At 37.5% G+C, this 25,620-nt stretch overlaps 1 protein-coding gene across 2 annotated transcripts in view; it reads right to left on the reverse strand.

The window, feature by feature from the left end:
* The window catches only part of nlgn3a (neuroligin 3a), a 188,342-nt gene that overhangs the window by 133,164 nt on the left and 29,558 nt on the right, over nucleotides 1-25,620 (reverse strand). The window contains exons 2-3 of one of the 2 annotated variants that reach the window (XM_053506450.1): nucleotides 5,386-6,042; nucleotides 4,286-4,345 (exon numbers count right to left, since the gene is read on the reverse strand). In XM_053506450.1, coding sequence (XP_053362425.1) covers nucleotides 4,286-4,345; nucleotides 5,386-5,839 — 514 coding nt within the window. In that variant the 5' untranslated portion in view covers nucleotides 5,840-6,042. The remainder of the gene's footprint in view (nucleotides 1-4,285; nucleotides 4,346-5,385; nucleotides 6,043-25,620) is intronic. The other variant, XM_053506451.1, reaches the window with a different exon arrangement.

The following is a 25,620-nucleotide window of genomic DNA, read 5'->3' on the forward strand; positions in this document are numbered from 1 at the left end:
ATACACAAATGATTTGGTTTCTTTTAGACTTTGCACATCAAAGAAGCTGTTTAACATTAACTGCCTGGCACCTTGGGGTAGCCATGTCGGTTCATTTTATTCAAACGGATTAAAAGTAAACACTGATCCATAATGCAGATAATTATGCCAAATAGATATAAACTTTAAACAAACTTTGTTTTCCGTAACAGATGAGTATTTTAAGGTTCCAGAGCCCCAAGGCTTGTCTATGCAAGTTTAAATTGGTTTGAAGGAACAAACATTCGGTATTGAACATATCACTCTCTCATAATTATTCCAACTTTCAAATTGCTGATTGAGAGCTCTGCACTGATCCCTTTAATGTGACAATTAATCAACTGTGATGTTACACATGCACTGTCACTCGCAGATGAATCCCTTTAATAAGCTGAATTCAGAGGGCTGTTTAGGAGTCTACATTTCATGTCACCAGTTGCACTAACACTGGTGTACGGCCGGGATTTCACGTCGTCTACAATAAAAATAACAATACGTACATCTTAGAATACTATATAAACATTGCACATAGCGAGATGAATGAAGGGCTGTGATCACTGCTGTATCAAATAACATTCAGTCAGAGAAAGATGACTTTCTAAGAAAATCCTTATTATGTGGAGTTGTTCTGCAGCTGAATTGCTTTCGGAGTTGCAGCAGAAGCATCTTTGTCTTTATACAAGGAAAAATACAGCGATAAAATTTAACAATCTTATGGTGTTTTATATGACAATAAAAATGTTTCATAATTTCCAGTTAAAATTAAAGGCACCAGGAGAGATTTTAACAGTGACATAGAATTTATTTATTTATTTATTTATTTATTTACTAAGAATGATTTAAACATTCCTTTCACGCCGAACTACAAAACTCACCATAAATGTTTTTGGCCAGGGTTTGCAGCACTTTTCGGATCAGCGATAAAAAAAGGGAGACCAATTTAAATTTGCTTTATATTTACCACCAGGAGAAAGGTACTGACCTCCTTCTTTTAAACAAAAAATAATGCTTTGTATTAAAGAGATGGGAGAAAGAAATCAAGTCAGTGATTTTTTTGGGTGATTTGTTGACTGATATTTTTAAATATATTGTTTAATTATATATACTTGCATTTGAAGTGGTAACATCTCTCTGTAATCCTGCAGTTGGTGCGGTCAAAAATATTGACGTGTATGTTTTAAACTATAGTGAGGGACCCCTATGGATCACGATCAACTATGATCTGTTACATGCCTAATCAATGTTGCCATCATGTTGGGTAAATATGACATTTAAGTTTTATATTCCAAGGAAGTTTATATTTATAGGAATGTATAAAAATATATATATTTATAAAAAAACAAAATTCATGGCCTATAGTTATAGTTACTATATGTAGAATCTGGTACTGCACTTTCACCACAGCCACAGTGTCTAGACCTTCTTGTTAACTAATTTGCATGCCTCGAATTCAAAAATGGAAAAAGCTATCTAAGACAATTAGACTTTTGTCCTTGACCCTATTTGGAACCATTCTGAAAAAAGTTAATTTGCTGGCTCTAATTCCATATCAATCCTACATGCATTCATTCACTGGTTCTTGAGCTATCACACTACCAGGAATTTAAGATGTACAGACAAATGTACAGACAAATTATTGTACGCCGAGAACATGAAAAAACATAATGCCTGAACTGCATGGTCGGCAATAATGAAAAAGGCACTTCAGGATCCATTTACTGAGTGAAATTGATGCTTGTAATTCATTCGCTATTTGGGTCACTTTGTGTGTCACATTCAAATATTATTGCGATTTTTTTTCGTGTGTGTGTGTTTATCTGTGTGAATACCCAGAACACATTGCACTTCTACAGTCCTACAGCTCTGTCCTGCATCTTGCAAATCAAAATATACAGCATGTTTGGATCACTTCCTGCAGTTCCAAGGTCGTCTCACTTTCTCACTCCAATTGAGCTTGATTTCCGGACTGAGATAACCTCACTCAGACAGTCTCAGCCCAGTTATTCCAGTCTGCACCTGAGTGCTACTGCGTTGCTCTCACCTGCCTAAGAGGGAATGCATCAGATACTATATGTAGGTTCAAACAGACTGCATACCCAATATTTTACTGGCACCTTTATTATAAGTGTTTGTAAAACAGAATGGCATGAAAACATGGCTACACATGGAAATAAGTTACAAAAGCTGCCATTAGATCTGAAATCTCTGTGGGTTTCTACTCACTCACTCACACATCTTCTATACTACTTTATCCTGTATTCAGGCTCGCGGGGAGCTGGAGCTTATTCCAGAACACTTAGTGCACAAGGCAGCGTACACCCTGGACTGGGTGCCAATCCATCACAGGGCACACACACTCACACTCTCATTCACACACCAGGGACAATTTGGGAACGCCAATTAGCTTAACCTGCATAACTTTGGAAGGAAACCCACCAAGCAAAGGGAGAACATGCAAACGGAGACATGAATCAAGCCTGGCCGGGAATCGAACCCGGACCCTGGAGGTGCATGGTGACAGTGCTAACCACTACACCACCATGCCGCCCCATGGGTTTCTAATATATTTATAATTGGAGTAATTGCATGTGGTTGAACTAATTCAGTCAGTCATTTTTATGGCTTGTCCTCCTACAAAAAGCAATAGTAATGAAACCCAGTTAGCTTTTTGCCACAGTACTGTCACAATGATTATGTCAATGATCATTGAGGTCATCGTCATTTTTTCATCTTTAAGTCTTTTATAGTGGCCTTTTGAATCCTTTTAAATTCTCCCTTTCAATAGTGTATACACCGAACACATCAGCACAATAAACAGGTCTAATGATTTCACTTACTACTGTATGTTTTATAATAAGATACTGTATGAATCGCTGGTTTTTACATTTATATACATTTACTGGATATAAATTGGAAACTCAGACCACTATTTGTAAAAGATTTGTGTGTAAGACCAGAAACTCACAACATGCACCAGATACTTGTGAAAACTGGTGCATGCGACAGCTTTTGATTTAGTAAAGTACGAGGCAGTGTCTGTACATATCTACTGAATGAAGTCACTTGGAGAACATCAATTGTACAAGCAAATTATAAGACCAAAGGGCAGGTATTTAATTTGTATAAGCCAGTTTCTGCAATCGGAAGATAAAAAAAAAAAAAAAGGTTTTAAAAAAGTTCTTAAATTATGCCTCAGTAACTCAAAATAATAAGAAAGTTTGATTCTCAGAATGACGGGTGAACCTAACCGAGCTATAGTTGGCTTTGTAAAGACATGCAAGGCATGTGCCACCTCTCATTCCAACAGGATGTAAAGTCAGCCAGGGAAAAAAAAGGTTTTTCATTCATGCATATTATTTGTTTTTCAGTGCATCTTCTCACCTTTGCTCTGTATTACACCTGACACTCGATTATGCATGTGTGTCGGTTGCCACAGCTGCTGTGAACAAACAGTACATGCAAAATCTCATTTCCTTACTCTTACTTCTCAAACTTTGCAAAAGCTATGATATCCTCAGCAACTGGATGTACACTTTAACAAACCGCATATGAAACCTGACCTGTTTAATTTGAAAGCTTAGTAAATCAAGGAATCATTGTATAAGCACTTATTGTATTATGTTATATAAGAGCCACTGTAAATATTGTGCAAACATAATTTACGTAAAAAATCATTAAAATGATAAAACACACTTTACATAACAAAAATGCATAAAATTCTGCTTGTTCAGTATGTTTTTTGCTGCTCTGGAATATAAGATTATTTAGTGATTTGACATGAGGACCCATTAATTAAGACAGACTATGATGAGTATTATGGTTGGTTAGTACACTGACTTTTTTTTTTCTCGCAAAAACTGGAATGCACAATATAATGCATCAGTATTCCATACTGTATTATATATTTTAGTCATCTTAAAAACATAAAATTACCATTAAGGACCTTGGAGCATCCAAATTCAACTGATAATTACCGCAACTTGTGTAAAGCAAGAAAGAGCAACATCTACTGTAGTAATTACGTACTCAAACAAATATACAGACTAAACTCATTGGAAGTCAGACATTCTTTACCACTCTGCTGCTTGTTCATATATAACATCGTAAAACATACAGACATAATTCATCTGCACTCCAATTTCCATGTTGCCCATTCCAATTAGTGCTCTGATTCCCAGGATGATGGAGTTATGGCGCTGACTTTAGAGAGGACGTACCAGTCGCTCTCTTCTCTTTTTCGCTTCCCCATGATGGCTTGCTTACATACCTCCTTTTCTACATATTTTCTTGTTGGGTTTTCTGGCACATTCCTTGGATATTCTTTTGACTGTGAAATGAATAAAAGACTACAAAATAACAAAAGTCTCTGGAAGAAAATCGGGAGGACACATGCATCAAATTGTTTCAGACCACCATCTCCCTTCCTCCCGTCAATATCAACCAGAAAAACAAGGTAAAAGGTGTTAAGAAAATTCACTGGGGTATTTCTTTAGGTATGAACTGTATTCTAAAAATATTGGAACAGATTTGCTGCAGGTCGGGACACAGGAAGCCTTGTTTCACATGCACTTCTATATAAGACCCGTTACAACCATGAAGTCGGCTGAGCCTTTTATTATTGCGTTGCCTTTACCGTATGTCATATGTTTGTGTTACAAAGCGGAAGTTATTATTTTTAAGTCTGAGCAAAATAAATTCAAAAACGTGGCATGTATTTAAGAGTATTTTGTAATAAATTTTTGGGAATATTGTTTTTCTCATGTGCAATTTAAGTACATCTTCTTTTGACATGTTTTTAATTTGATCATTTTGAGCTTGGCCGTGGTATCCATGTGCCACTCTTATTTTTTTTTATTGCTGAAGTTATAAATACTGTACTAAGGCCGGGAGAAACAAAAGAAAAGGATAGTAATGGGTCTTACATGGCTAGGACTGATGCTACAGGCCTCTTGTGTTCCTGCATCTTTAACCAACCCTACAAAGGATCAATGTACATCAAGAAGGCTGATCTCTAATCTCTAATCCCCAGAAGAGTCAAGACAGTGAGGAGAGGGAGGTGCACCAAGATCATTAAATCCAATCTTTATATCCGATTATAATCTAAGTTTTTGTGCGTTTTATTTTTTCCTTTTCATGATTACATTTTTTTTGGCTTTATCTTAAAAGACACAAAAGAGGAACCCATTAACAGTGGCATGGAAGGGAAGAGCTGATGAAATGACATCATGGGAGATCAAGTCAAGATGTAGTAACAAGGTGGACAGACACAGCATGCGCCAGACAAATCATGCTTCAAACACAATACATGGTGACAAAGAAGGAAAGAAGTGAAAATAATTGTTTTTCCTGTTTACCCAACACACTCACCATCTTCGGTTGGCACATATATGTTGAGGTACAAACAATCCTCATTTTGCTCCTGTATATATGTGGCGACTATATCCAAGTTAAAAGTGAACCAGATGGGCATCATGATCTCAGGCACGGCGTTGTGGATGTTTTGCGGGCATACGGGCGCAAAGTGTGTGGCATTTTTAATGCCAGACCATGATGAGGGCGGCTCGGGGGGCAGGAACCGCTTCTCAGCCACAGGTGGTGCCGCATAAGGCACACCCAAGTACTGGTCCACAGGGCCCAGGATCTCGCTGGGAAGTGGAACGCGCATACCGCGTAGCTTCCCGTAATGTGTGTTCACTGTGGGGTAGTAGCTCTGCGCCCGTGCCAGTGCCACAACTGAGCAAAACAACCATATCCACAGCCTGGTGGCATGGCATCCAGGCCAGACCACTGAAAGCCGGTTCCTCTGCGCTGTTGGCCACATGGTCTGTGAGAACGCAATGATGCCGACAAACACTTTTCCCTCAGCACGTGCCTCCGTCCTTCAGGCCCTCAACTCGTATTCTTTTCATCGGCCACGAAGGAGGGGCTGCGTGGCTTAAAAGGTGTAAAAAAAAAAAAAATACTTATTCCTGTTCAGAATTGGGTGTTTATTCGCTGTCTAGTCCTCGTGTCGAATCTGCTGTCCTGCACGGGAAGAAAAAAGGAGAAAAGAATTAATGATAATTGCCACAGAGCTAAGTACTCCCATTTATATGTCTTTCTTCCTTTACTACATTGTCTCACTTTTATAGACTCAGCATGTGATTTGTGGTGCCACTATAAACCAGCACCGCCAGCACTAATGCTGCCGATCTGTACAACCCAGAGATTGTGTACCTGGTTATTAGGGATTTATTGCAACACCACTGTTTGTATGCATTTCTATTTGTTTAGTCACAGTTTTTGAATCTTGACAAAAATGTGTTTTTTTAAACAAGGCCATTGTGAATATTCTTTGGAGAAAGAACCAGATCTGGATTTACTGGCTCTCAAATGAACATTCAGGTTTGTTGAAGACAGAGTGGCTGTAAGCTTTATGTCCCAGGGTGCCCTCATGTCTGTGTTTCCTCCGGGCACTGCCTTTCAGTTTTGTTGTCATTGTTAGTCTTGCCGAAGTCCCTGCTTGCTCTCTACACAAAATGTACACTGACCTTATCCATTACGTAACAGTGGGTATACCTTATTATGTGTTTTTTTTGTCCTCTCTCTCTTTCTTCCCCTTTTTTTGAGCCACACATGGCATTCCTAAGTTACAAGTGATCCCTTTTCGCCCTGTGGACCTGCTTGGTCCTTTCCGATGCCCAATTTCTGGTTAGAGTTCTCATCACTTGGAGACCACTGAAGATGGCCCCATACTGTACCTGTATGTAAAGCTTACAGATAGATGTTGGTAACCTCAACAAACTTCATGTAGTTAAATCAAATTTGCTCTTAAATCTTCTTTTTTTTGTCATTTTGGGGAGTTTTCCCTTGCCTCACTTTCTGCTCCAAATAAATGACCAAAATAATATTAATAAAATTTATATATTTTTATTTTTACTTTCTATCCTAAACTTATATTTCTATAAAACTGCATTGTGACAGTGTCAATTGTTAAAAAGCATTTAAGCAAATAAAGTGTAATGAAATAATCGGATTGATTTGAATAAAGTGCTTCAAATATCTGTGTGTGTATCTGTAGTCAAGCCAGAGATTTTTATTCTTTGTCCCTATGGGACCCCAGTCCCAGTGCACATCTCTAGACTGCCTGTGAAGATGTTCTGTGAACAAAAATGAAAAACTGTGGCATTCATATCTTTATTTCTATCTGTTTAAATGCATGTCTGTTCATTCTGAATAATGTATTCATATTCACTTATATCCCTACTGAGAATAATTATCTCTGTACAACTCTGTCTTATGAGTTGTTTCTATGTCAGACATGGCCGACTGTTGTGAGTGTGTGATGGTGCAGAATAACAGAACACAGATGTGAGAAACTACCTTTATTTCTCTAAATAATCCCCTGATACACTAATGCACTTATCCCAGTGTTTCACTAGTGCTTGGCTGCCTTTAAGGCAGAAAGGTTTACCCAGTACACCAAAGCCGCGATCAGACCGCCTGCTCCTCATCTATAACGCTGGCCTTCCTGGAACTCCCTTAATAACCCAAACATCTGAAAGTCGCCTGGAGCGAGGTCAGGACTGACTGTATGGGGGATGTGGCTATAACTCCCAGCCAAGTCTCTTTAATGTGCAAGTGGTGTTCGTGAAAGATTGTGTGCAGAGTTCCAACAGACAGATGCATCTATTATCTGTCAATCTCAAAGAATCAGGTGTTCCAGTCGCTCAATGTTAATGGGAACGACTCCAGTGGGCTCTGAGCCACCTCTGCTGAGATGGTCATTCACGGACATGCCTGCTTTACTGCAGGTAAGCGTCTCATCACATTACTATGCTTTAAATTACAGTACACCAAAACTCCCAGTTTAAGTTGTTTGTATATAAAAAGGTCCTTTCCGTTTATCAGTCACTATGAAATGAATAAAGCTCCCACCTCACCTTTACAACTACCACACCTGAACCTTATAGATGAAGATGTGTGAAATAACATTTGCAGCCAAAGCTCTCCGGGCCTGTCTTGAAAGATCACATTTGCAAATGCTATAGGGGCACTGTGCACTGTAAATGCTAATCAGTGTCAGAGTGAAGGGAGTCCCTTGCGGGGGTGAGACTGCGGTCCAAACAGTACTGATCAATTTTCAGTTCTTAAAGCTTAAAACCTTCAGCCCTCAGCCATTGTCCCATGGGCCTGGAATGAAAAACAGAAGAAAAGGCAAGAGTTCTTGGGCTGGATATTGCATCGCGAACCAACTGCGTGAATGATTTATAATGTATTGGCACCCTGTCAAGGGTATGCCTGAGAGAAGCAATATGAATTTTTCCTCAAGGTGCACTTATCACTGAGTCACACTTCTCTCTTGCTCAAAGCCTTCATGTGTATTCCTCCACATCATGCATGTGAACCTCATCTAAACACACTTATCACCCTCAACGAAATGGGCGGTGAGGGAATGTGAGGCCCAGAGGGAACAAGTTCGCTTAAGCACAGGAAACACAGCTCAGTTGGTACATCAAACTCTTTTCAATATGCTGTAAACATAATGTTGTTGTTTTTTTTCAATGTGTATCACTTTCAATGAACTGAAAGATCCTCAGAAAGAAAGATTGCTTTTGGTTCCCTTGACTAAAACTCCACATTAAGTCCATGATTTATAAATTATTTTGAAGATCAGTGCAACTGACAGACTCATTCTCACTAAGCTTCCATTTAATTTAGGACGTTACCTGCTGACATTTTTTAAATCGAGGCTATGATGAGCAATGCTGTCTCAAATGGCAGCTTATGTCAAACACAATTACATTATTCATGTTCGTATCGGCTCTCAAAAAGAAGCATGCTAAAAGCCGTGTATAGCCGGTGCCTGCCTAATCGCGGCAAAATATTATCGGGCGTGTAAATGGCTTCGCAGCTGTGTTGTACTTACTGTGATGAATTAAGCAATTGAATTGGTTTGAGCGACTCAAACTCTGGTGTTGCGTTCAATATTAATCTGCAAATATGCAGCGCTTCTTTCTATAAACATGCTGCAGGATGAAATGCACAGCTTGCGCTCATCGGAATCAACCACAACACCCGTGTGGTGTTCAAGTCACATGACTGGAAGTGACTCTAAGCACCTGCTGAAATCCTGGCCGGGAGAAAAGCACAGGGCATTTTCTTCCAGCCAGTTTTCCCAGAAACTATTAAACGGCTCTTCTGCTAGCCCTTAAGGCTATCCATAAATACTGGCCACTGACAGACTGTTCAGGCTGAAAGGGGTTATTAGTGGTCGTGATCTCCTGTATGTACATATGTACATGTACGTTAAACGATTTCTCCCTCCTAGTCTCTCTTTTTCTCTCTCCAGCTTTGCTTCTCTAAAAGCATGTCAGACCTGCCACTCATCTACCCTGTAGAACCTCCACGTCTAAAATATATCTGACAGCTCAAAGGTGAAAAAAAAAAAAAATCCAGACTGTTTTTTATGATACTGTGCAAAGAGAAAGAAAAATATATATGCTACAGTACAATTGATGCAAGCTTAGCATATCCAGCCATGACCAGAGGTTCAATTCAAATACAATACAATTCGATTTTATTTGTATAGCACTTTTAACAACTGTCATTGGTGCAAAGCAGCTTTACGCAATCAAAAGAACATTATGGACATTTGAATGAAATGTGGAAAATGAATATGAATCATAATGATCGGAATGTCCCTGATGAGCAAGCCTAGAGCGACGGTGGCAAGGAAAAACTCCCTGAGATGGCAGAAGGAAGAGGAACCGGACTCAGCAGGGTGATAACATAATCAATGGGATTACATTTTTAATAGAAAAGATTCCTGCAAAAAAAAAAAAAAAAAAAAAAAGCTTGTGTTTTAAAGTGTTCACAGCCAAATCACTGGTGTTAAGTAAACACCTGCTGGGTACATTCGAAAACAATGTCACTACACTGTTCTCCCGATATTCACTGTAACTAGTAAAGCTGGTTATTTTGCTATTTTTGGCTAGAGTTGATGTAGTGCACTTTAATTTGCAGAGAAAAGACACACACACACGCACAAAAATAAGTAAACCCTCTAGCAGACATTGTGTAGCAAAGTCTGATGTAGATCACTGGAGCTCATTTAACACTGCTCGTCTAGCTACAGTAGTTTTGTGTTTCTTTCTTTTTCTTTTTTTTTAAATCAGGAAAATGGTGCGACTTTGAAGGAAGCCACTTTGCTGAATGGCATTAAGTGCATTTGTTAGCTCTTAAAGACTTATTTGTATTTTCAAGTCCTATTTACAAAAAGGAAGAAAGTGGGGAGTCTAAAGAAAACCAATTTACCAATGAGACTTAAGTCTATTTACAGGCCCATTACAGCTCTGAAAGCTCATTTCACCTGCTGTAGTGTTTTGTACTTTTCCTGTCGGTATATTTGTTTCTTCTACACCTCGGTTTAGACCTTGATTCATATCCTGCAGTACTGTTTAATAATCATTTTACTTAAATAATACATCAGCTTTCAATGCTAATGTTCATGTAGTTTTTACACAACATACACTCAGGTGCATTAGAGGTATTAGTTTGCCTAAGGACTTTTTTTTTTAAAGTTAAAAAGTAATTACGGACTCAAAAAAAGTAGGTTGAACATTGCTGTGAGCACTTCAGTAACACCTATTAATCATAACTCTGATTTCTGGCTGGCAGCAAAATGGCACGCTGCACATGGGGTGATAGAGAACAGAAAGACCTGAGCTGGTGGAAAAGCACCTGAAAAACTCGACTGTCCAAATGATTATTCTGCGCAAAGAACCTGTCAATGTTTCAAATGACTTCCCAAAAAATTATGTTTCAAGTTTTTTTTTCATTTTATTTCACTTTAAAAGGTAATCAACAATGACCAAGCGTTCAAACTGGCACTGTATTTGGTACCTGCCTGCTGTGAAAAATGTCGCTTTTAATCAAAGAAACTGACGTGTTGGACATATAATAAACATTTGTTAAATGTCAAAATATATTCGCACATTACAAATAACCCTGGCAGGAGAAATAAGATGTTGTGCACTGCTTAATTTTGGCATGATATCAAGAACAAGTTCAACGCCATGCCATTGCACCTATGCTGCAAGTGACACTTTTATAAAATCTACTCCTAAAAGCCTCTTTTTGAAAAAGTGAAAAGCAATGAAAGATTCCTGAAAGCCTCAACAGACAATCCTCGAGTGTTTTCCTGTATTGTATTTCACTCTTCCCAAAAGGCTTTGGCTGCTACTACCGTACAAAAAAAAGACATCTTTTGCCTCATTTTCTGCCTATATAAAAAAAACTCTATTCAATACTTTATTTGGATTGTCGTTTTGCTACTATTTGATCTTTTAAGGGCAAAAATTGTAAGCCATTAAAGTGGTAGTAGAGTTTGGTGGACCAGTGCAAATGCTTAAATCATTACGGAAAAATTTACAAAAAAAAAAAAACATCCAATTTTTATTCCTAACCATGCACTGAGCAAAGCTATATGAAACTGGAATCACCTTGAGATTGCAGATGAACAAACAAACAGACAAATAAATACATATACTCCCTGGCCACTTCGAACATCAGTACAGTACATCAGTTCGAATGTGCGAACACAAATATCTAATCAATCAATAATATGGCAGAAACCCAATGCATTTAGGCATGTAGACATGGTCAAGATGATCTGCTGAAGTTTAAACTGAGCATCAGAATAAGGAAGAAAGATGATTTAAGTGACTTTGAATGAATGAGTGGCATGATTGTTGCTGTCAGAATATTTGTCAAGAATATTTCCCGAAACTGTCGATCTCTTGAGATTTTCATGCACAACCATCTCTAGGGTTTACAGAGAAAAAATCTAGTGAGCAGCAGTTCTCTGGGTGAAAATGATTTGTGGATGACAGAGACAAGAGGACAATGGCCAAACTGATTCAAGCTTGTAGGCAACAGTAACTCAAATAACGTCTTATTAAAACTAATAAGGAAGGAAATTTCAGAATGCACAACACATCAAACATTGAAGCAGATGGCCTACAACAGCAGAAGACCACACCGGCTGCCACTCTTGTCAGCTAAAAACAGAAAATTGAGGCTACAATTCACATGGGCTCACCAAAACTGGACAACAGAAGTTTGGAAAAACGCTGTCTGGTCGCGGTTTTGATTTCTGCTGTGACTTTCACATGGTTGGAGTTGGTGTAATTCCTGGTATGGATTCATGTTGCCCTGATTAATGGTTCAGGCCGCTCACAAACTAGTTTCCTGAACATCACAATGAGTTCACTGTACTCAAATGGCCTTCAGTCAACAAATCTCAATCCAATACAGCACCTTTGGGATGTGGTGGAATGGGAGATTTTCAGAGAGAAATCTACAGTGTGATGTGATGCTACTATGCCAGAATCTCAAAGGAATGTTTCCACCACATTGTTAAATCTATGGCACAAAGAATTAATGCAGTTCTGTTATGTCAAAAGGGGGTTAAACCCAGTACTATCCATCTCTCAGAACAAACCCTATAGTTTTCTTTGAGGTACTCTAGGACCACTAGCAATAAAAAAGGGGAAGGTCAATGTTCCCCTGTCCCTACAAGTGCAAGCCTCAGTCTTTTATGTCTATACTATTACTACTATATCCATTTAATGTTTAGCTTTCTGTGTCCACTGAAAATGCCATCCACATGCAGTGCAATCTATAGTATAACTGCTCTGCAAGCTGACTACAAAGCAGATGCTATTGTATAATTTAGCAATAGAGTAGCGTATGATAATTTTCTTTTACACCCATATTGCCATTGTTGCTTTCTAACATATTATGCAGTCAAGTATTTAGAATGTTGGATTTCGTCAAGCTTTATTCACCAGACATCATGTTCATTTTTATATTTATGTCTTTTTCAAAATCGCATAAACCCAACATTGTGCTTTTCACACAATTTAATGCATCATGACCAGCAACAAACCGGGATATTAGTCTGCATAGATGAAGGTTAATGTACTCCTAAATGATCATTTTCCAGGAGAGAGACGATCGAAGCTGCTCAAAGTCAAATTAGAAACTTCAGTTGTTAACTACCTGCACTTCAGAGGGGAATGTCTGTTCTCTGGGACTTTAATTTCACAGTGTTAAATGCATCTAATACGTCAAATGTCACACGTTATTACACTTTTATGATAATAGTCACCTGAGTTATCACAACACATTTAGAAATGGTGGTGTCATCTCAAGCCAATAAACATCATCGATCACAAAGTGTCAGATCGGATTTCATAAAGTGGAAAAGAAGCCGATTTTAAAAACTAACTGGCAAGCTTAGATCTCTTTAATTAGATATTTCCTTGCTCTTCAACATTTTATTGCTAGTATTGATCCACAGTAAACCAGCTGGACAGCATGGTTGTCCCCGGAGAAGGATATTTTTAAAAAGCTGTTAATGACTGAATATTGCTCAGGGGACATTTTAAAAGGACCATATGGGTCACAGGAGATTCTTTACTAAATCAGATTAAATGTTATAAATCACATCTAATTTCATGTACAAATTTAATGGATAAAACAAACAAACAAATGAACATAAAATGTGGTTCAACAGACTGTTTGAAAGCAAACTGAACATGCCACACTTGTAACAGATGCAACGTAAGCTGCCATTGATTTCTTCTTGGAATTTGTTGTACTTTGTAGGAATTATTTGAAAATACCACAAGCTGAGCATTTTTCTTGAATCCCACTCATTCAAGAATAGAGATAAGATATACTGTGAGCATTTATTTAAAAAAAAAGAAAGAAAAAAATTATATTATAATTTGTGATGATACCACTGGATGTGTCATTAAAGTTATGCTAATGGTTTGCTAGCAAAGTGACAAGCCAATAAAACATATAGCATGCAGAACAATAGAGAAGAACAATGGATGATACAAAATTATACTAAACATCCACCCATTTAGATTACAGTAATTAAAATCGAGGTTATAAAAGCAAACTCATACACACACACACACACACACACACACACACACACACTACAAACTCTATAACTCCTTCTTAAATTTTAACATTGCCTTAAAAAAATACACATCCTTGCATTAACCGATCCTTTTTCCCCTTTATCACTTTTGTGCACCTGAAAAAATATTTCTGATTAATCATGAATATTTCAGTTTATACGGAAATGCTAAAGAACAAACCATGTGACATTCAAACATACCCCAGGCAAGTTTTATTCTACATGTCAACAGACTGCTAAACCTTCTTGACCCTCCTCACACTTCCTGTTGTCCCTGCCATGCCACTGAGGCTCATCAACTAATACTTGCAGCACTTTTTTACTTTTGCTTTAGACAATATATAAAAAATAAGTTTGGTGCATCCATAAGAAAGACCATATTTATTTGATACATAACTAAGATGAGGTAACAGGGCTGTTTCCCAGTTTCATAGCTTTCCCAGATTCCTCCTCTTAATTAATGAGGTCACTCTCCTGCCCTTGCTCTATAATACAGTAACAGTGAAAACGACTATCTGCTGAACGTGTTGTTGGAGCCCTTTTGGGACGTACTATACCCTTGGCCCAAATAAGCCCAATATTCTCTAGCAAATAAGCTGAAAGAAAGACATTCTGTGGACAGCACACCAGAAATTTACAGCTAATTAAACACATTTGAAAAACTAATTGCCACAAATACAATGTATAATACTAAAACCCTGATAGTCTAATAGTTCTCTTCAGGTCAGGTTTTGGATGCCAGAAAATATTAATATGTTATGGTTAATGTATTGTATATATTCAAGCAGAATTACTGTTTTTTTTTTTTTTTTTCATTTTTAAGTATTGTTTTTTTATTTTTATTTCGTTTTATGCTTTGGCCTTATAGTTGTAAGTTTAAATTTAGAAAAAAAAACATAAGGAACATTTGGGACAAAAGAAACATTGCACATATAAATTTCCTACAAAAAAATCTGTCAAATAATAAGAAAATTAAATTTTAGACAGAAATCCTAAATGCATGTTCAGCAAGTCCAGCCAAACAACGTTGAATATTCCAAAGGCTTATCATGTGTAACCCCAGAATAACAGCAGTGGCACAGGCAGAATTTTCTGTATGATTTCTCAAATGACACCACCAAATTAATGTGTCTTGGCTTGCCGTTGTCAGTCTTGGCCCTCGAGACCTAGGGCGAGAAGCGGTGGACCCAGTTGTTCGGAATCTGGTATTTCTGGCATCTCCAAACCGCCTGGCATCATCTGCTTGCATTGCACCAAGCTAAAGCATTCCAATGGCTCTGTCCATGCTACTGTAGAACTCTCTAAATGGGACATGAGAGTGTGAAGACAAAATGCCCACTCAGAATGTTTTCCTTACTTCTAATACCAAGGCATGTCATCTGGACAAAATCATATGCACGTACACAGTACCACTTAAGAAGATGTGAGTTTTGTTATCCATGATAAAGAAACGCTTTAATGTGCATGACCTTACCCGTTTAAAGGCAAACAAAATGAATTAGTTTTCAGGTTTTTTCGTTTTTTGTATTTTTTCCATAGTGCATTGTTTCTTTAGTCCTCGAACATATTTAATCTGAATACAAATAAGACCTCTATCTGGTATGAATGGAAAAGCTAATTTAACCAAGCCGTGTTTCATAGCCTCAGGGTTTGAATTGTGATAAGCACACCTCATCACATAGGTTTCCATGTAACTGCTTTTGGACACAGATAATTACATGGTTTCTCATGGTCTTACAGGAATTCTGATCTAAAGGTTTATGCTTCCAGCATGTTTCTCTTGTGTAAAGTGTATTCACTGTCAGTTGCATGTGGTAATATTCAAACTATTTTATGGTCAGTTGCTGATAGCAATGTGTTCTCTGATGTTGGGAACAAAAAACACAGTGTCCCATGTGGGTTTTCTATAATGTCCTGTAACATGATTCTCTGATAACTTTGAGAAATAAAATATCTTTCTTTCTTTGTACCCAAATTTCACAATCATGAACTACGGTTAACTTTAGCATACTCGCCCTATCATCCGGAGATCGCTGGTTCGATTCCTGGGTGATGCTGTAACCTCTCGCAGTTAGAGGTCTAGAGAGAGCTGATTGGCTGAGCTCTCTTAGAGAGGAGCGATGAGAGGTACTTAGTGCTCCCACATTAATACCGGCTCTGCAGCCAATCAGGGGCGTCTGTGAGCTTGCGCAAGCGTAAGGATCGGATAGCGCTGTCCTTTAAGCAGTTTGAAAAGATGCGGTCGGCTGGCGTCACATGGTTCAGAGGAAACACGTGATAGTCCTCGGCCCTCCCGACTGAGTGGTAGTAGTAGCCTTAATGTGGAAGCGCCCTAGTGACGAGAAGGAATTAGACACGACTAAATTGAGAAGAAAATCAGAAGAAAAAAAAAACTTTAGCATACTTGCAAACGTTGCAAGCTTTTGTGGCAAAATACCCTCATACAGATGGCTGTATCTTTGGGCTCTGTTTCAAATTAAATCATCTGTTTGCTTTGTCTATCTCCACCTCAGTATGGCTTTGTTTGGGCTGGCAGCATTATTATTCCGAAAACATAAGCCTTATTTTGCAGCCATTCGGTGCCTGAAATCAACATGACCTCAAACAAGTCTACTACAGTCTGTCTATACCCAAACTTACTGATTGACCTTTTAGAAAGGACTCTTTAGAAATCAACTCCACAGGCACATACAAGTAATTGCTGTTTTTTTTTTTTTTTTATAAGTAAAATTAGACCACTGTTAATAGTATATCTCGGTGTATGAAGTATGTCTTGCCATTTGCAGCTAACACTTAGTGGCATTTAAACCTTAATATGGTGACAAAGTGTAAAGAAAACAAAGTGCAGTGTTTATTTTATTACATTTTATGATATATATATATATATATATATATATATATATATATATATATATATATATTTCATATAATCTTTTATTATATTTTATTCTGGGTAGAGCCAAAAATGTTTCCTCTGAATCTACTACAGTATATGATAATTTATCATACACAGATGCATCAAACTCGATTGGATTGAGATCTGCGGAATCTGAAGGCCAAGTTAACTCTTCGTCATGTTCCTCAGACAATTCCTAAACAGGTTTTGTAATGTGGCAGGATGCATTATTCTCCTGATGGAGGCCAATGTCACTGGTGAGCCCTGGAGCCATGAAGGAAAGTACAGTACTTGGTATGTTTTCCTTGGTCTGTTTAGGTAGGTGGTACAGTAGAGTATGAGTTAAATTCATATCAATATAAACACCAGGACCTGAGGTTTCCCAGCTGGACATTGACCAAAGCACCACATTACTTCTGCTGGCTTGCCTTGTTCCTGTGGTGCATCCTGGTACCATCCACATGATGCACATGCACCTGGCCATCCACAGGATGTTAAAGAAAAAGTGATTAATCAGAACACGGCACTGATGGCTGATCTGTGGCTTCACAGCCCTATACACAGCAAGCTGTGATGCTAACGCCTTTCTATCTAGTAATTTTGACTGCAATTTGTACATCCTTTTTGTTGAGTAACTGGTTGTCCTTCCTTTTGCCTGTCGATTCGGAGATTCTTTGAACAAGTCATCTAGTCAATCAAAAATTCAGTCAGATCTTTATGCTTACCTATTTTAAATGATTCCAACAAATTTGTTTTAATTTGTTTTAATAACTACAGTAAGTACTCACTTGCTACCTAATATATTATACTCCTTAACAAGAGCCATTGTAATGAGAAAAACAATGTTACTCCCTCCAGCTGTCAGCAGTTTAAAGTTCCAGCTGATTGTTGGACTGTACTGTATATCTTGTCTGGCCACTGATCAAAGAAATGTAAGATTTGGTAAGATCAATTTTACCTGAGATTACATGAAAATAAATAAATAAATAAAACTGTCAAAGAGACCTAAAGAAAATCTGATTCATGGCAAACACCAAAAGGAACAAATGCAGAGCAGGATAATGTGGCAATTTACATGCAAATGACTTACAGTTGCAAAGAGGCAAGCGGAGATTGAAAAGAAATTTGCAGTGTCAATATGTGTTTTGTAACCGGCTTGAATCTTGAGCCCATAACTCATTGATGTGGGAAAAATGTGGGAGTCCGCAACAGCAGAGCAGGTAGAATGCTTAATTCCTTACCTGCTTAGAGTGAAGCAAGTGAAGAAAAGAAAAACTACACCATAACATGTATACCAATCAGATATATAGATATTTAAAATTCTAGGGACAATGTGCAGCTCTAAGTTAATTTATTATAAGTATAGTCAATTTTATTGGGCCTCATTTAAGTCATAAAACATTTGTTGGTGCATTTATGCAAGGAATAAAAAAAAAAAGGTTACGCATCCAAAAAATAACTAATGTAAACCCTGATTGAACAACTAAATATCATACAATATTATAAAAAATAATAATAATTCTAACTATTTTAAAATACAGTAGTTCCTCGGCATATTTCGGCCCCGCCTTAAGATTTTTCACTTTAAGAACTAAAATTTAGCAAAAAATTTGCCTTGCCATCCAAAGTATTTGCGGCGTACGAGCAGCCGAATCAAACCGAACTAAACGCCGGCTTGCGCCTCACTCTGTGTACGTCCAGCTTGTGCCTACCTTGTGTGCGCATAAGTTGTGCATGTGTCCACGAGCAGTTCAAAACTTGTTTGCATGAGTCGAAAGCCAAGCAAAGCGAGTTTGCATATTTTTCTGGGTTTTCTGCATTTTGTGCAAAAAGCAGGTACAGTAGCAAAAGGAAAAGGGAGCCACTTTCAGTTTTGTTTTTAAAGCAACCGATGACAAGAAGAATCATAAATCAATGTCTATTTATTTTATACTTCACTTCATTATTTACATCTCTTTTTTAAATGTTTTAATCGTTTATATATGCAAAAATATGATTATTATTATTATTATAGTTAATATGAGTATTGGAAACTTAAGGAATATTGGTGGGTTTTTTGGGTTGACTGAAATGGATTATTAGTATTTACATTATTTCCTATGGAAAAATGCATTTCGCAATACATAATTTTGGACAAAAACCTCCGGAATTTATTAACTTTGTATGCCGGATTACTTTTTTAGTTGTTTTCTTGTTTGGTCACCTATCCTAATTCAGCTATTTTCGTTATTTGCTCTAGATTTTGCCCTTTTTACCTGCCGTTACATTGCAACATGATTTTATTGGTATTGAAGTGACATTTCAGGCATCATTTTAATTTATACAGCCCTTTGTGTCCAAGACCTTCTTTGCTGTTTGTAGGTGTCTTTTAATGACAACAAGCTGCTTTTGCACTTTTATGGTTGCTGAGCATACGCAAGTAAGTAGGAAGAAAATGTTTGTAAATCCGGAAACATTTATCCCTGACTTTACTAAATGGTTTATAACTCATTGTACACAGATAGCAATATTCAGGACAGAACAGCACAGGAGAGATTCATTATGGCAAATGATATCATTTTCAGTTGTTACAGCAGATATCGTAATTATTTAAAGAGATTCAGTCAAACATCTGAGATGACTGCTGAATAAAGAGATAATATCCACTGTGACTGCGTTGTGTTCGGAGGTTCTCCACAAACGAATCAGGAGTAATTTGTCGATGTGCTTCCCTGTGGAGCACATACATGTTTCCGGTATCTTTCTGAGTCTTTGGTATTTTATTTGATCTGTCAGTACAGATGTCTGCGTCTGAATTGCACAAAGGAAGAAAGCTACGCATCCGCATACAAATGAGCCTCCGTGACTCTTCTTATTTCCATTCTCAAGGTTCTGGTTATTTTATTTATCGGAAGGATTTCATTCTGTGTCTTCAGATGATATGCATATTGTCTCTGTGAGTAATGAAGCTCCCTGTCTTGGAGAAAAACATGCAAAGACAAGGTTTGCGGATTTGTTTTTGAGGTTTGTGGCAAAAATTAACCTTGACAAGCTTTAATCAACAAGAAGCAGAGCCCATGAATTGCGGATGGCTTCAGATGCCTACAAAAGGAGCAAAAAAAAGCATGTCACATAATCCAAAGAAGGCTAAACAGCTCTGCACATTAAAATATCGCCATTGGGGAGTAAAGCCTCCATCAGGGATGTTAGCCAGTGGATTTAGTGGAGATGGAAGGGGATTACTGGACTGATATCAATCATTCCAGCTGAACCAACAGATCATTTAAACATATCAGATGCATTGGCTGCTCAATTAGTTTAGACCTATCCAGGCTTCCAACACCACAATGGGATTTCACAGCTACCCCCTGAGCTCTTAAAAAGGTTAATCTGAAATGAATGCGTCTTCCTGCACTACTGGGACTTCAAAATGCCTGACGGGCAGTGGGCACAGGTGAGCATGCCAACAAGGGGATTTGAGAGCTGTAGGTGCCTACCAGCTTCACTCAACTGTCCAGGAATTGGGTTGGGAGTTGATTCCTTGGCTTTCAGCCTGGAGCTGAGGTGAGATGCAATAATGAGCTTGCCTGGTACGCAATGACACGGATGTCATGAGTTACCCTTTTTAAACATATCAGGCAAAAATAACTTAGTGTGGGCAACCAGTTGAATGATGGAAACAGTAGGTCATTAGAGGTACAACATTTTTTTTTTACCACCCATGTTCAAGGACAGCACAGTACTACTTCAGCGACCAGCCATCTTTTACCTAGTCATAGCTAAAAAGGGAAGTGTTGCCTTGCTGTTTAGCTTTTCTAATCTCATTTGAAAGCCTGCCTCTGATGTGGGTCTTCTTTTTAAATTGGCAGGAGGCCAAAGTGATTGATTAAAGTAGTGTTACCCAGCTTTATCAGGCCACCTTAAATTCAGAGCTTCTGCCAAATCTATTAGGTAATGCACCCCTTGTCATTGTACTTTTCTGTCTGAAGGGGTTGTAAAAGTGAAACAAATATAGAATGGCAAAATAGAAACAGGTTCAGGCAATATGTGCTTGCCCTGTGAATCCCACTGAAAATCTGTGTGAATTCTAAAGAGTCATAAATTTAGTCGGAATTTTGTACTAACGTAGTGCAAATAAGTTTTGCAACCCATGGCTCATACCTTGGTCTAACCTTCAATATGCATGTACTGTATCAGTCCTAACAACAACAACACCTGGCAGGTGAACTGCACAAATGATCACCAACTATATATCAGTAAACTGGTGGCTCACCCATGTCCACGATGACCAAAGACCAGCCCATCCAGTCCGATCCCACAGAAAAGCCGTCCCAAAACAAATTGCAGAAAAAGTCAGTGCTGGCCATGATAGAAAAACACCAGAATGCCAAGTGCACCACAGCTTGACATGCATTGGGCCTAGCAGGCAAAGAGCCCAAGGATGCCGACCCTGCCTCCAAAATCCACAGATCTTGATGCCGATCGGGCACCCATAGAATGCAGCGGACTAAAAGGTGGCCCATCCTTGCAAACTAAGTACAGCACTCAAAGGTCTCAAATGCAACATTCTGGTGCCAGATAACACACCACACCCAGAGCAGTCCTATAGGGCCACACACCAAGGGGTCAGAGTCACCCAGTGGCACAATGGCGTTATAATGTTAATGATTTTAATGTTATCATGATGTTGTTCATCAAGTCACTATTCATAAAAGTCGACTTGTGCAAATTACTCATACCATGATCTTGAGCTGTTAATAATTCAGATAAAAGGGAATGAAATATAACTGCAGTGAAAGTAATAGAAACGCTATGGGCCCTTTGAGGTTTATTGTATTAAAGGGTGTAGGCCTGTGAATTGAGGAAGTGGCAACGTTATTACTGCTGACTCCTACAAGGCTGGGTTACAGCTCTTAGGACTGTCTGCCGCTGGTCATCATTCACAGATGCTCACATAGAAACACAGCTTTATAATGATCAAGAGAAGACTCAGACAGCCATAAGGCACTCAGACACTCGCAGTCATCCGAGAGATTCCGGCGCCACATAAGTCACTCAGCACTGTCCGCTCTTATTTAAACCTAAACTAGCCCATTTACAGCACTGTGCCCTTTCACCTTCGCACATACTACAGAGTCAGCATAAAAAGTCTTTCCCTGATTTTAAACATATATTACTCAAAACCCATGCCAGGTACAAACATATAATTTAGTGCTAATTATACGTTAACATAAAAAAAAAATCTTTGTTGAATACAATCATGAAAGGAGTATACGCACATAATACATACTTGTATTCAAAAACAAAAAAATGTTATTGCAAGATAGAACTCGTCATCATATTTATTGCTTGGTTTCGCAATATGCATTGTGAAATTTCCTTACACCATAAGCTACTTATTTTTTGCAATTGAGATAACTGAATGTAAATGTTATAAACCTTAAACTACGCATAGTGAATTCTGCCAAATACACGATATATACACCTCCTAATACCACAAACATAAAGCTAATATATGCTGTTATATCCTGCCTTCATTCTTGAGCGAAAAAACTATTTTTCATATGTGTGTGAATTGTATTTTCACTTGCGGCAGGGATTGCAAAGTTCATATTTGGAAGCAGAGAACGCAGGATTTAATTTATTATTTTTTTATTCAGAAGATGTCTTGTTAAAAAATACATTATTTGTATATTTATACATCTGTATTATTTGCATATACTGTATGTTGTTCTTTGTACAATGACGATAAAAAAAAAACGTCACACACTAATATTTTTTGGATTGCTTTTTGCTTTCATTACAGCTGTGACACCGTTTTGATGAGTGAGCTTATGGAATGTCACAACATTTACTTCTGTCCAGAGTCACTTTAATTACTCTCCAGGATCTTGTATTGATGATGAGAGAGTCAGACAGCTGGGTAATGTCTTCTCCAGGACATCCCAAAGATTCTCAATGGTGTTTGGTCTGGACTCTGTGAGGGCCAATCAATGTATGAAAATGATGTCTCATGCTCCCTGAACTCCTTATTCACAATTTGAGCCCAATGAATCCTGGTATTGTCATCCTGAAATATAACTGTGCCATCAGGGACGAAAAAAATCCAACGATGGAAAAATCTTCAGTATTTTTAGGAAGCTAACTGTCCTCATTTTTGAGCATATAGCATTGCTGAAACTGCAGCTACCGCTGGGGGCCAGGGTTAGCTCAGTGGTTAAGGCTGGGACTACGGTTCAGAAGATCCCAGGTTCAAACCCCACAACCAAGTTGCCACTGTTGGACCCTAATAACAGATAGATCATAACACTCCTCCTATAAGTGTGTACAGTAGGCACTACGCGTGATGAGTTCATCACTTCATCTGTGTCACTTCTTGCCCTTATCACTTTGGTACAGGGTAAATCTAAACTCATCAGACAACATTATCTTTTTTCCAGTGCTCTACAGTTTATTCCTTATGCTCCATAGCATGTTTTTGTTGTTTTTCGACCACATTTCTTTTTGATGCTGATGGTTCATCATTATCCTGCCAAGTTTTAATAATGCATTTTTTAATTCTTAACCCAATGTAATTTCAGCAATCTCCATATTTTTTTTTTTTTTTATTGATGCAGGCCAACAATTTGGCCCTTCTGAAACAAAGTAACAACTTGACCACAGGATATTCTCACATGGTTGTTTAAGAAATGAGAAGCTACACAATGCATCAGTTAAAGATACTTAGACTTGTTGCCAGCTGATACCATATTAATCTCTGCAGTAAGTTTCCAAGGGAAGGCTTCTTTGTCCTTAGTTAAAGTCAGTTGGTGACCTTTTTCGGCCCGGAAGTGTATATTCGAATAAATCATCATAATTGTATTGTATCATAAGCACAACATTTTCTAGCAATGAAGTTCAACCATTACAACCCATTCAGCTACCACGTTGGAGCAACAGAAAAAGGTCATGTGATTTAATAAGTTAGGCTTGACTCCATTTCTATTATCTGGGGTTGCTTCAGTTAGTAGTCAGTTCTAAGCTTAGAAACATATTATTGCGTAAATTATGCCTGAATGTTATTCAGTACATTTACTGAATTTTATGAATAACCAGGACACCAAACCAATATAATAATTTTTATTCTGTGATAATTTAAGCATTTTTAAGCTTAAATTATAAAATAAATAGCTATCAATTTTTACAGTAATTTGCTGCCAGCACGCTGTAAAATCTACAGTCGATTACATGAAACTGAAACCCTAACCTTGCTGCTTAAGAAAGTAAAATTCATTTAAGTTTGATTCTGACATAATGAAGATAAAGTTTTATACATCTGGTTTGTGCAGCATGTGGAACTTCTGGCTGAGGTGGTAATGTGAAGAACACGGACAAAGACAAAATTGATAAATTACCTAAGATAGCAAGACATACCATTAGATTAATTAAAGTTCATTAAAGGATGAACATCATCCTTTACATTATAATATCAAAAATCTTGCTCAGATTAAGCCCACAAGTCTGTAAAACAGAATGTTATTTCTTTCTTTTTGTGCCTCGAGGATTTAGACAATATATATGATCTAACATGCAGACATATTTTGTAGTAAAAACTGATGTATGTGCCTCATCTCTTTAAATGGTAAAACCTTATGATTTATGTGAGATACGTGTTTTAAGTCATGTTTTTAGATTTGTTTTTACAATACCATATAAGGTATTATAATTTTTACTGGACAGATGGATGGATTAATATTATCTACCTTTACAGTTAATAAACTATACTACCAATAAAAAATATTGTAAACTTACATAGTGTAAAATATCAAATAATCCAGTTCATATCCAGTGATGCTTTCAAGAAAGTTACTTGGTTAAAAATTACAACGAAGTATAAGCTTAAAGGTCTTGCAAACAAATTGCTGGGATATGCAAAGAATAATACATTTTACTGTGTATTAATGTATAAGGTATGCAATAAATAAAGGGTTGACTTAACCATGAGTTGAACATGCAACCTTCTGATCTATAACTTAAAGCCTTAAACATTAAGCCACCACATCTTACTGTCAATAGGATATACAGTACATTTATAGCACTTTATGGGCAACCTTCCTGTTACTGAAGGAACTCAGGAACTTCTGTAGGAGCTCAACCAATTTTTTCAGAACTTCATGTTTTTTCATACATTCCAGATTTTTATTAATTAAACTCTCTTAAAAATAAGAAGAATTAAAAAAATGCTGGTCATATTCATAATAATAAATGAGATGTTATCTACTGAACCCCTTCAAATCAATGGAAATGTGTTTGGGATTGTATGCGTGTGTTTTTGGAATTTGTCAATTTATTTTTTAGTTCTTTCAATTTATCTTGTGACTACGAGAACAAACATGTTTGGCTACACAGCCTTGAACATCATGTCTCTTATGTAAATTAGCTTACTATTGTAAGCGCCTTATTAAGTTGCCTTAATTTTTTTTTATATTGTTTGATACATATTTATAATAAAAAAAGAATTTAAATAAACTTAATTTGAGAAATCCTTGATATTCTTAATAAAAATATTATTTCTGTCTAAATCATCTGCCAATCAGATGGCCTTTGCTGCTTGGGTAGCAAGAACATCATGCCCCAAATACGCAAGTTGGAAGAATTGAGACCAAGAATACTACTTGCAGCCAGAAAAGCAAGAAGATACTTACACATATTTAGACATATACATAACTCATGCTGAAATGGGAAAAGAGCTGCGTATAATTACACATTT

This window comes from Clarias gariepinus, chromosome 10 (genome assembly GCF_024256425.1).
Source record: "Clarias gariepinus isolate MV-2021 ecotype Netherlands chromosome 10, CGAR_prim_01v2, whole genome shotgun sequence".
Classification (NCBI taxonomy): domain Eukaryota; kingdom Metazoa; phylum Chordata; class Actinopteri; order Siluriformes; family Clariidae; genus Clarias; species Clarias gariepinus.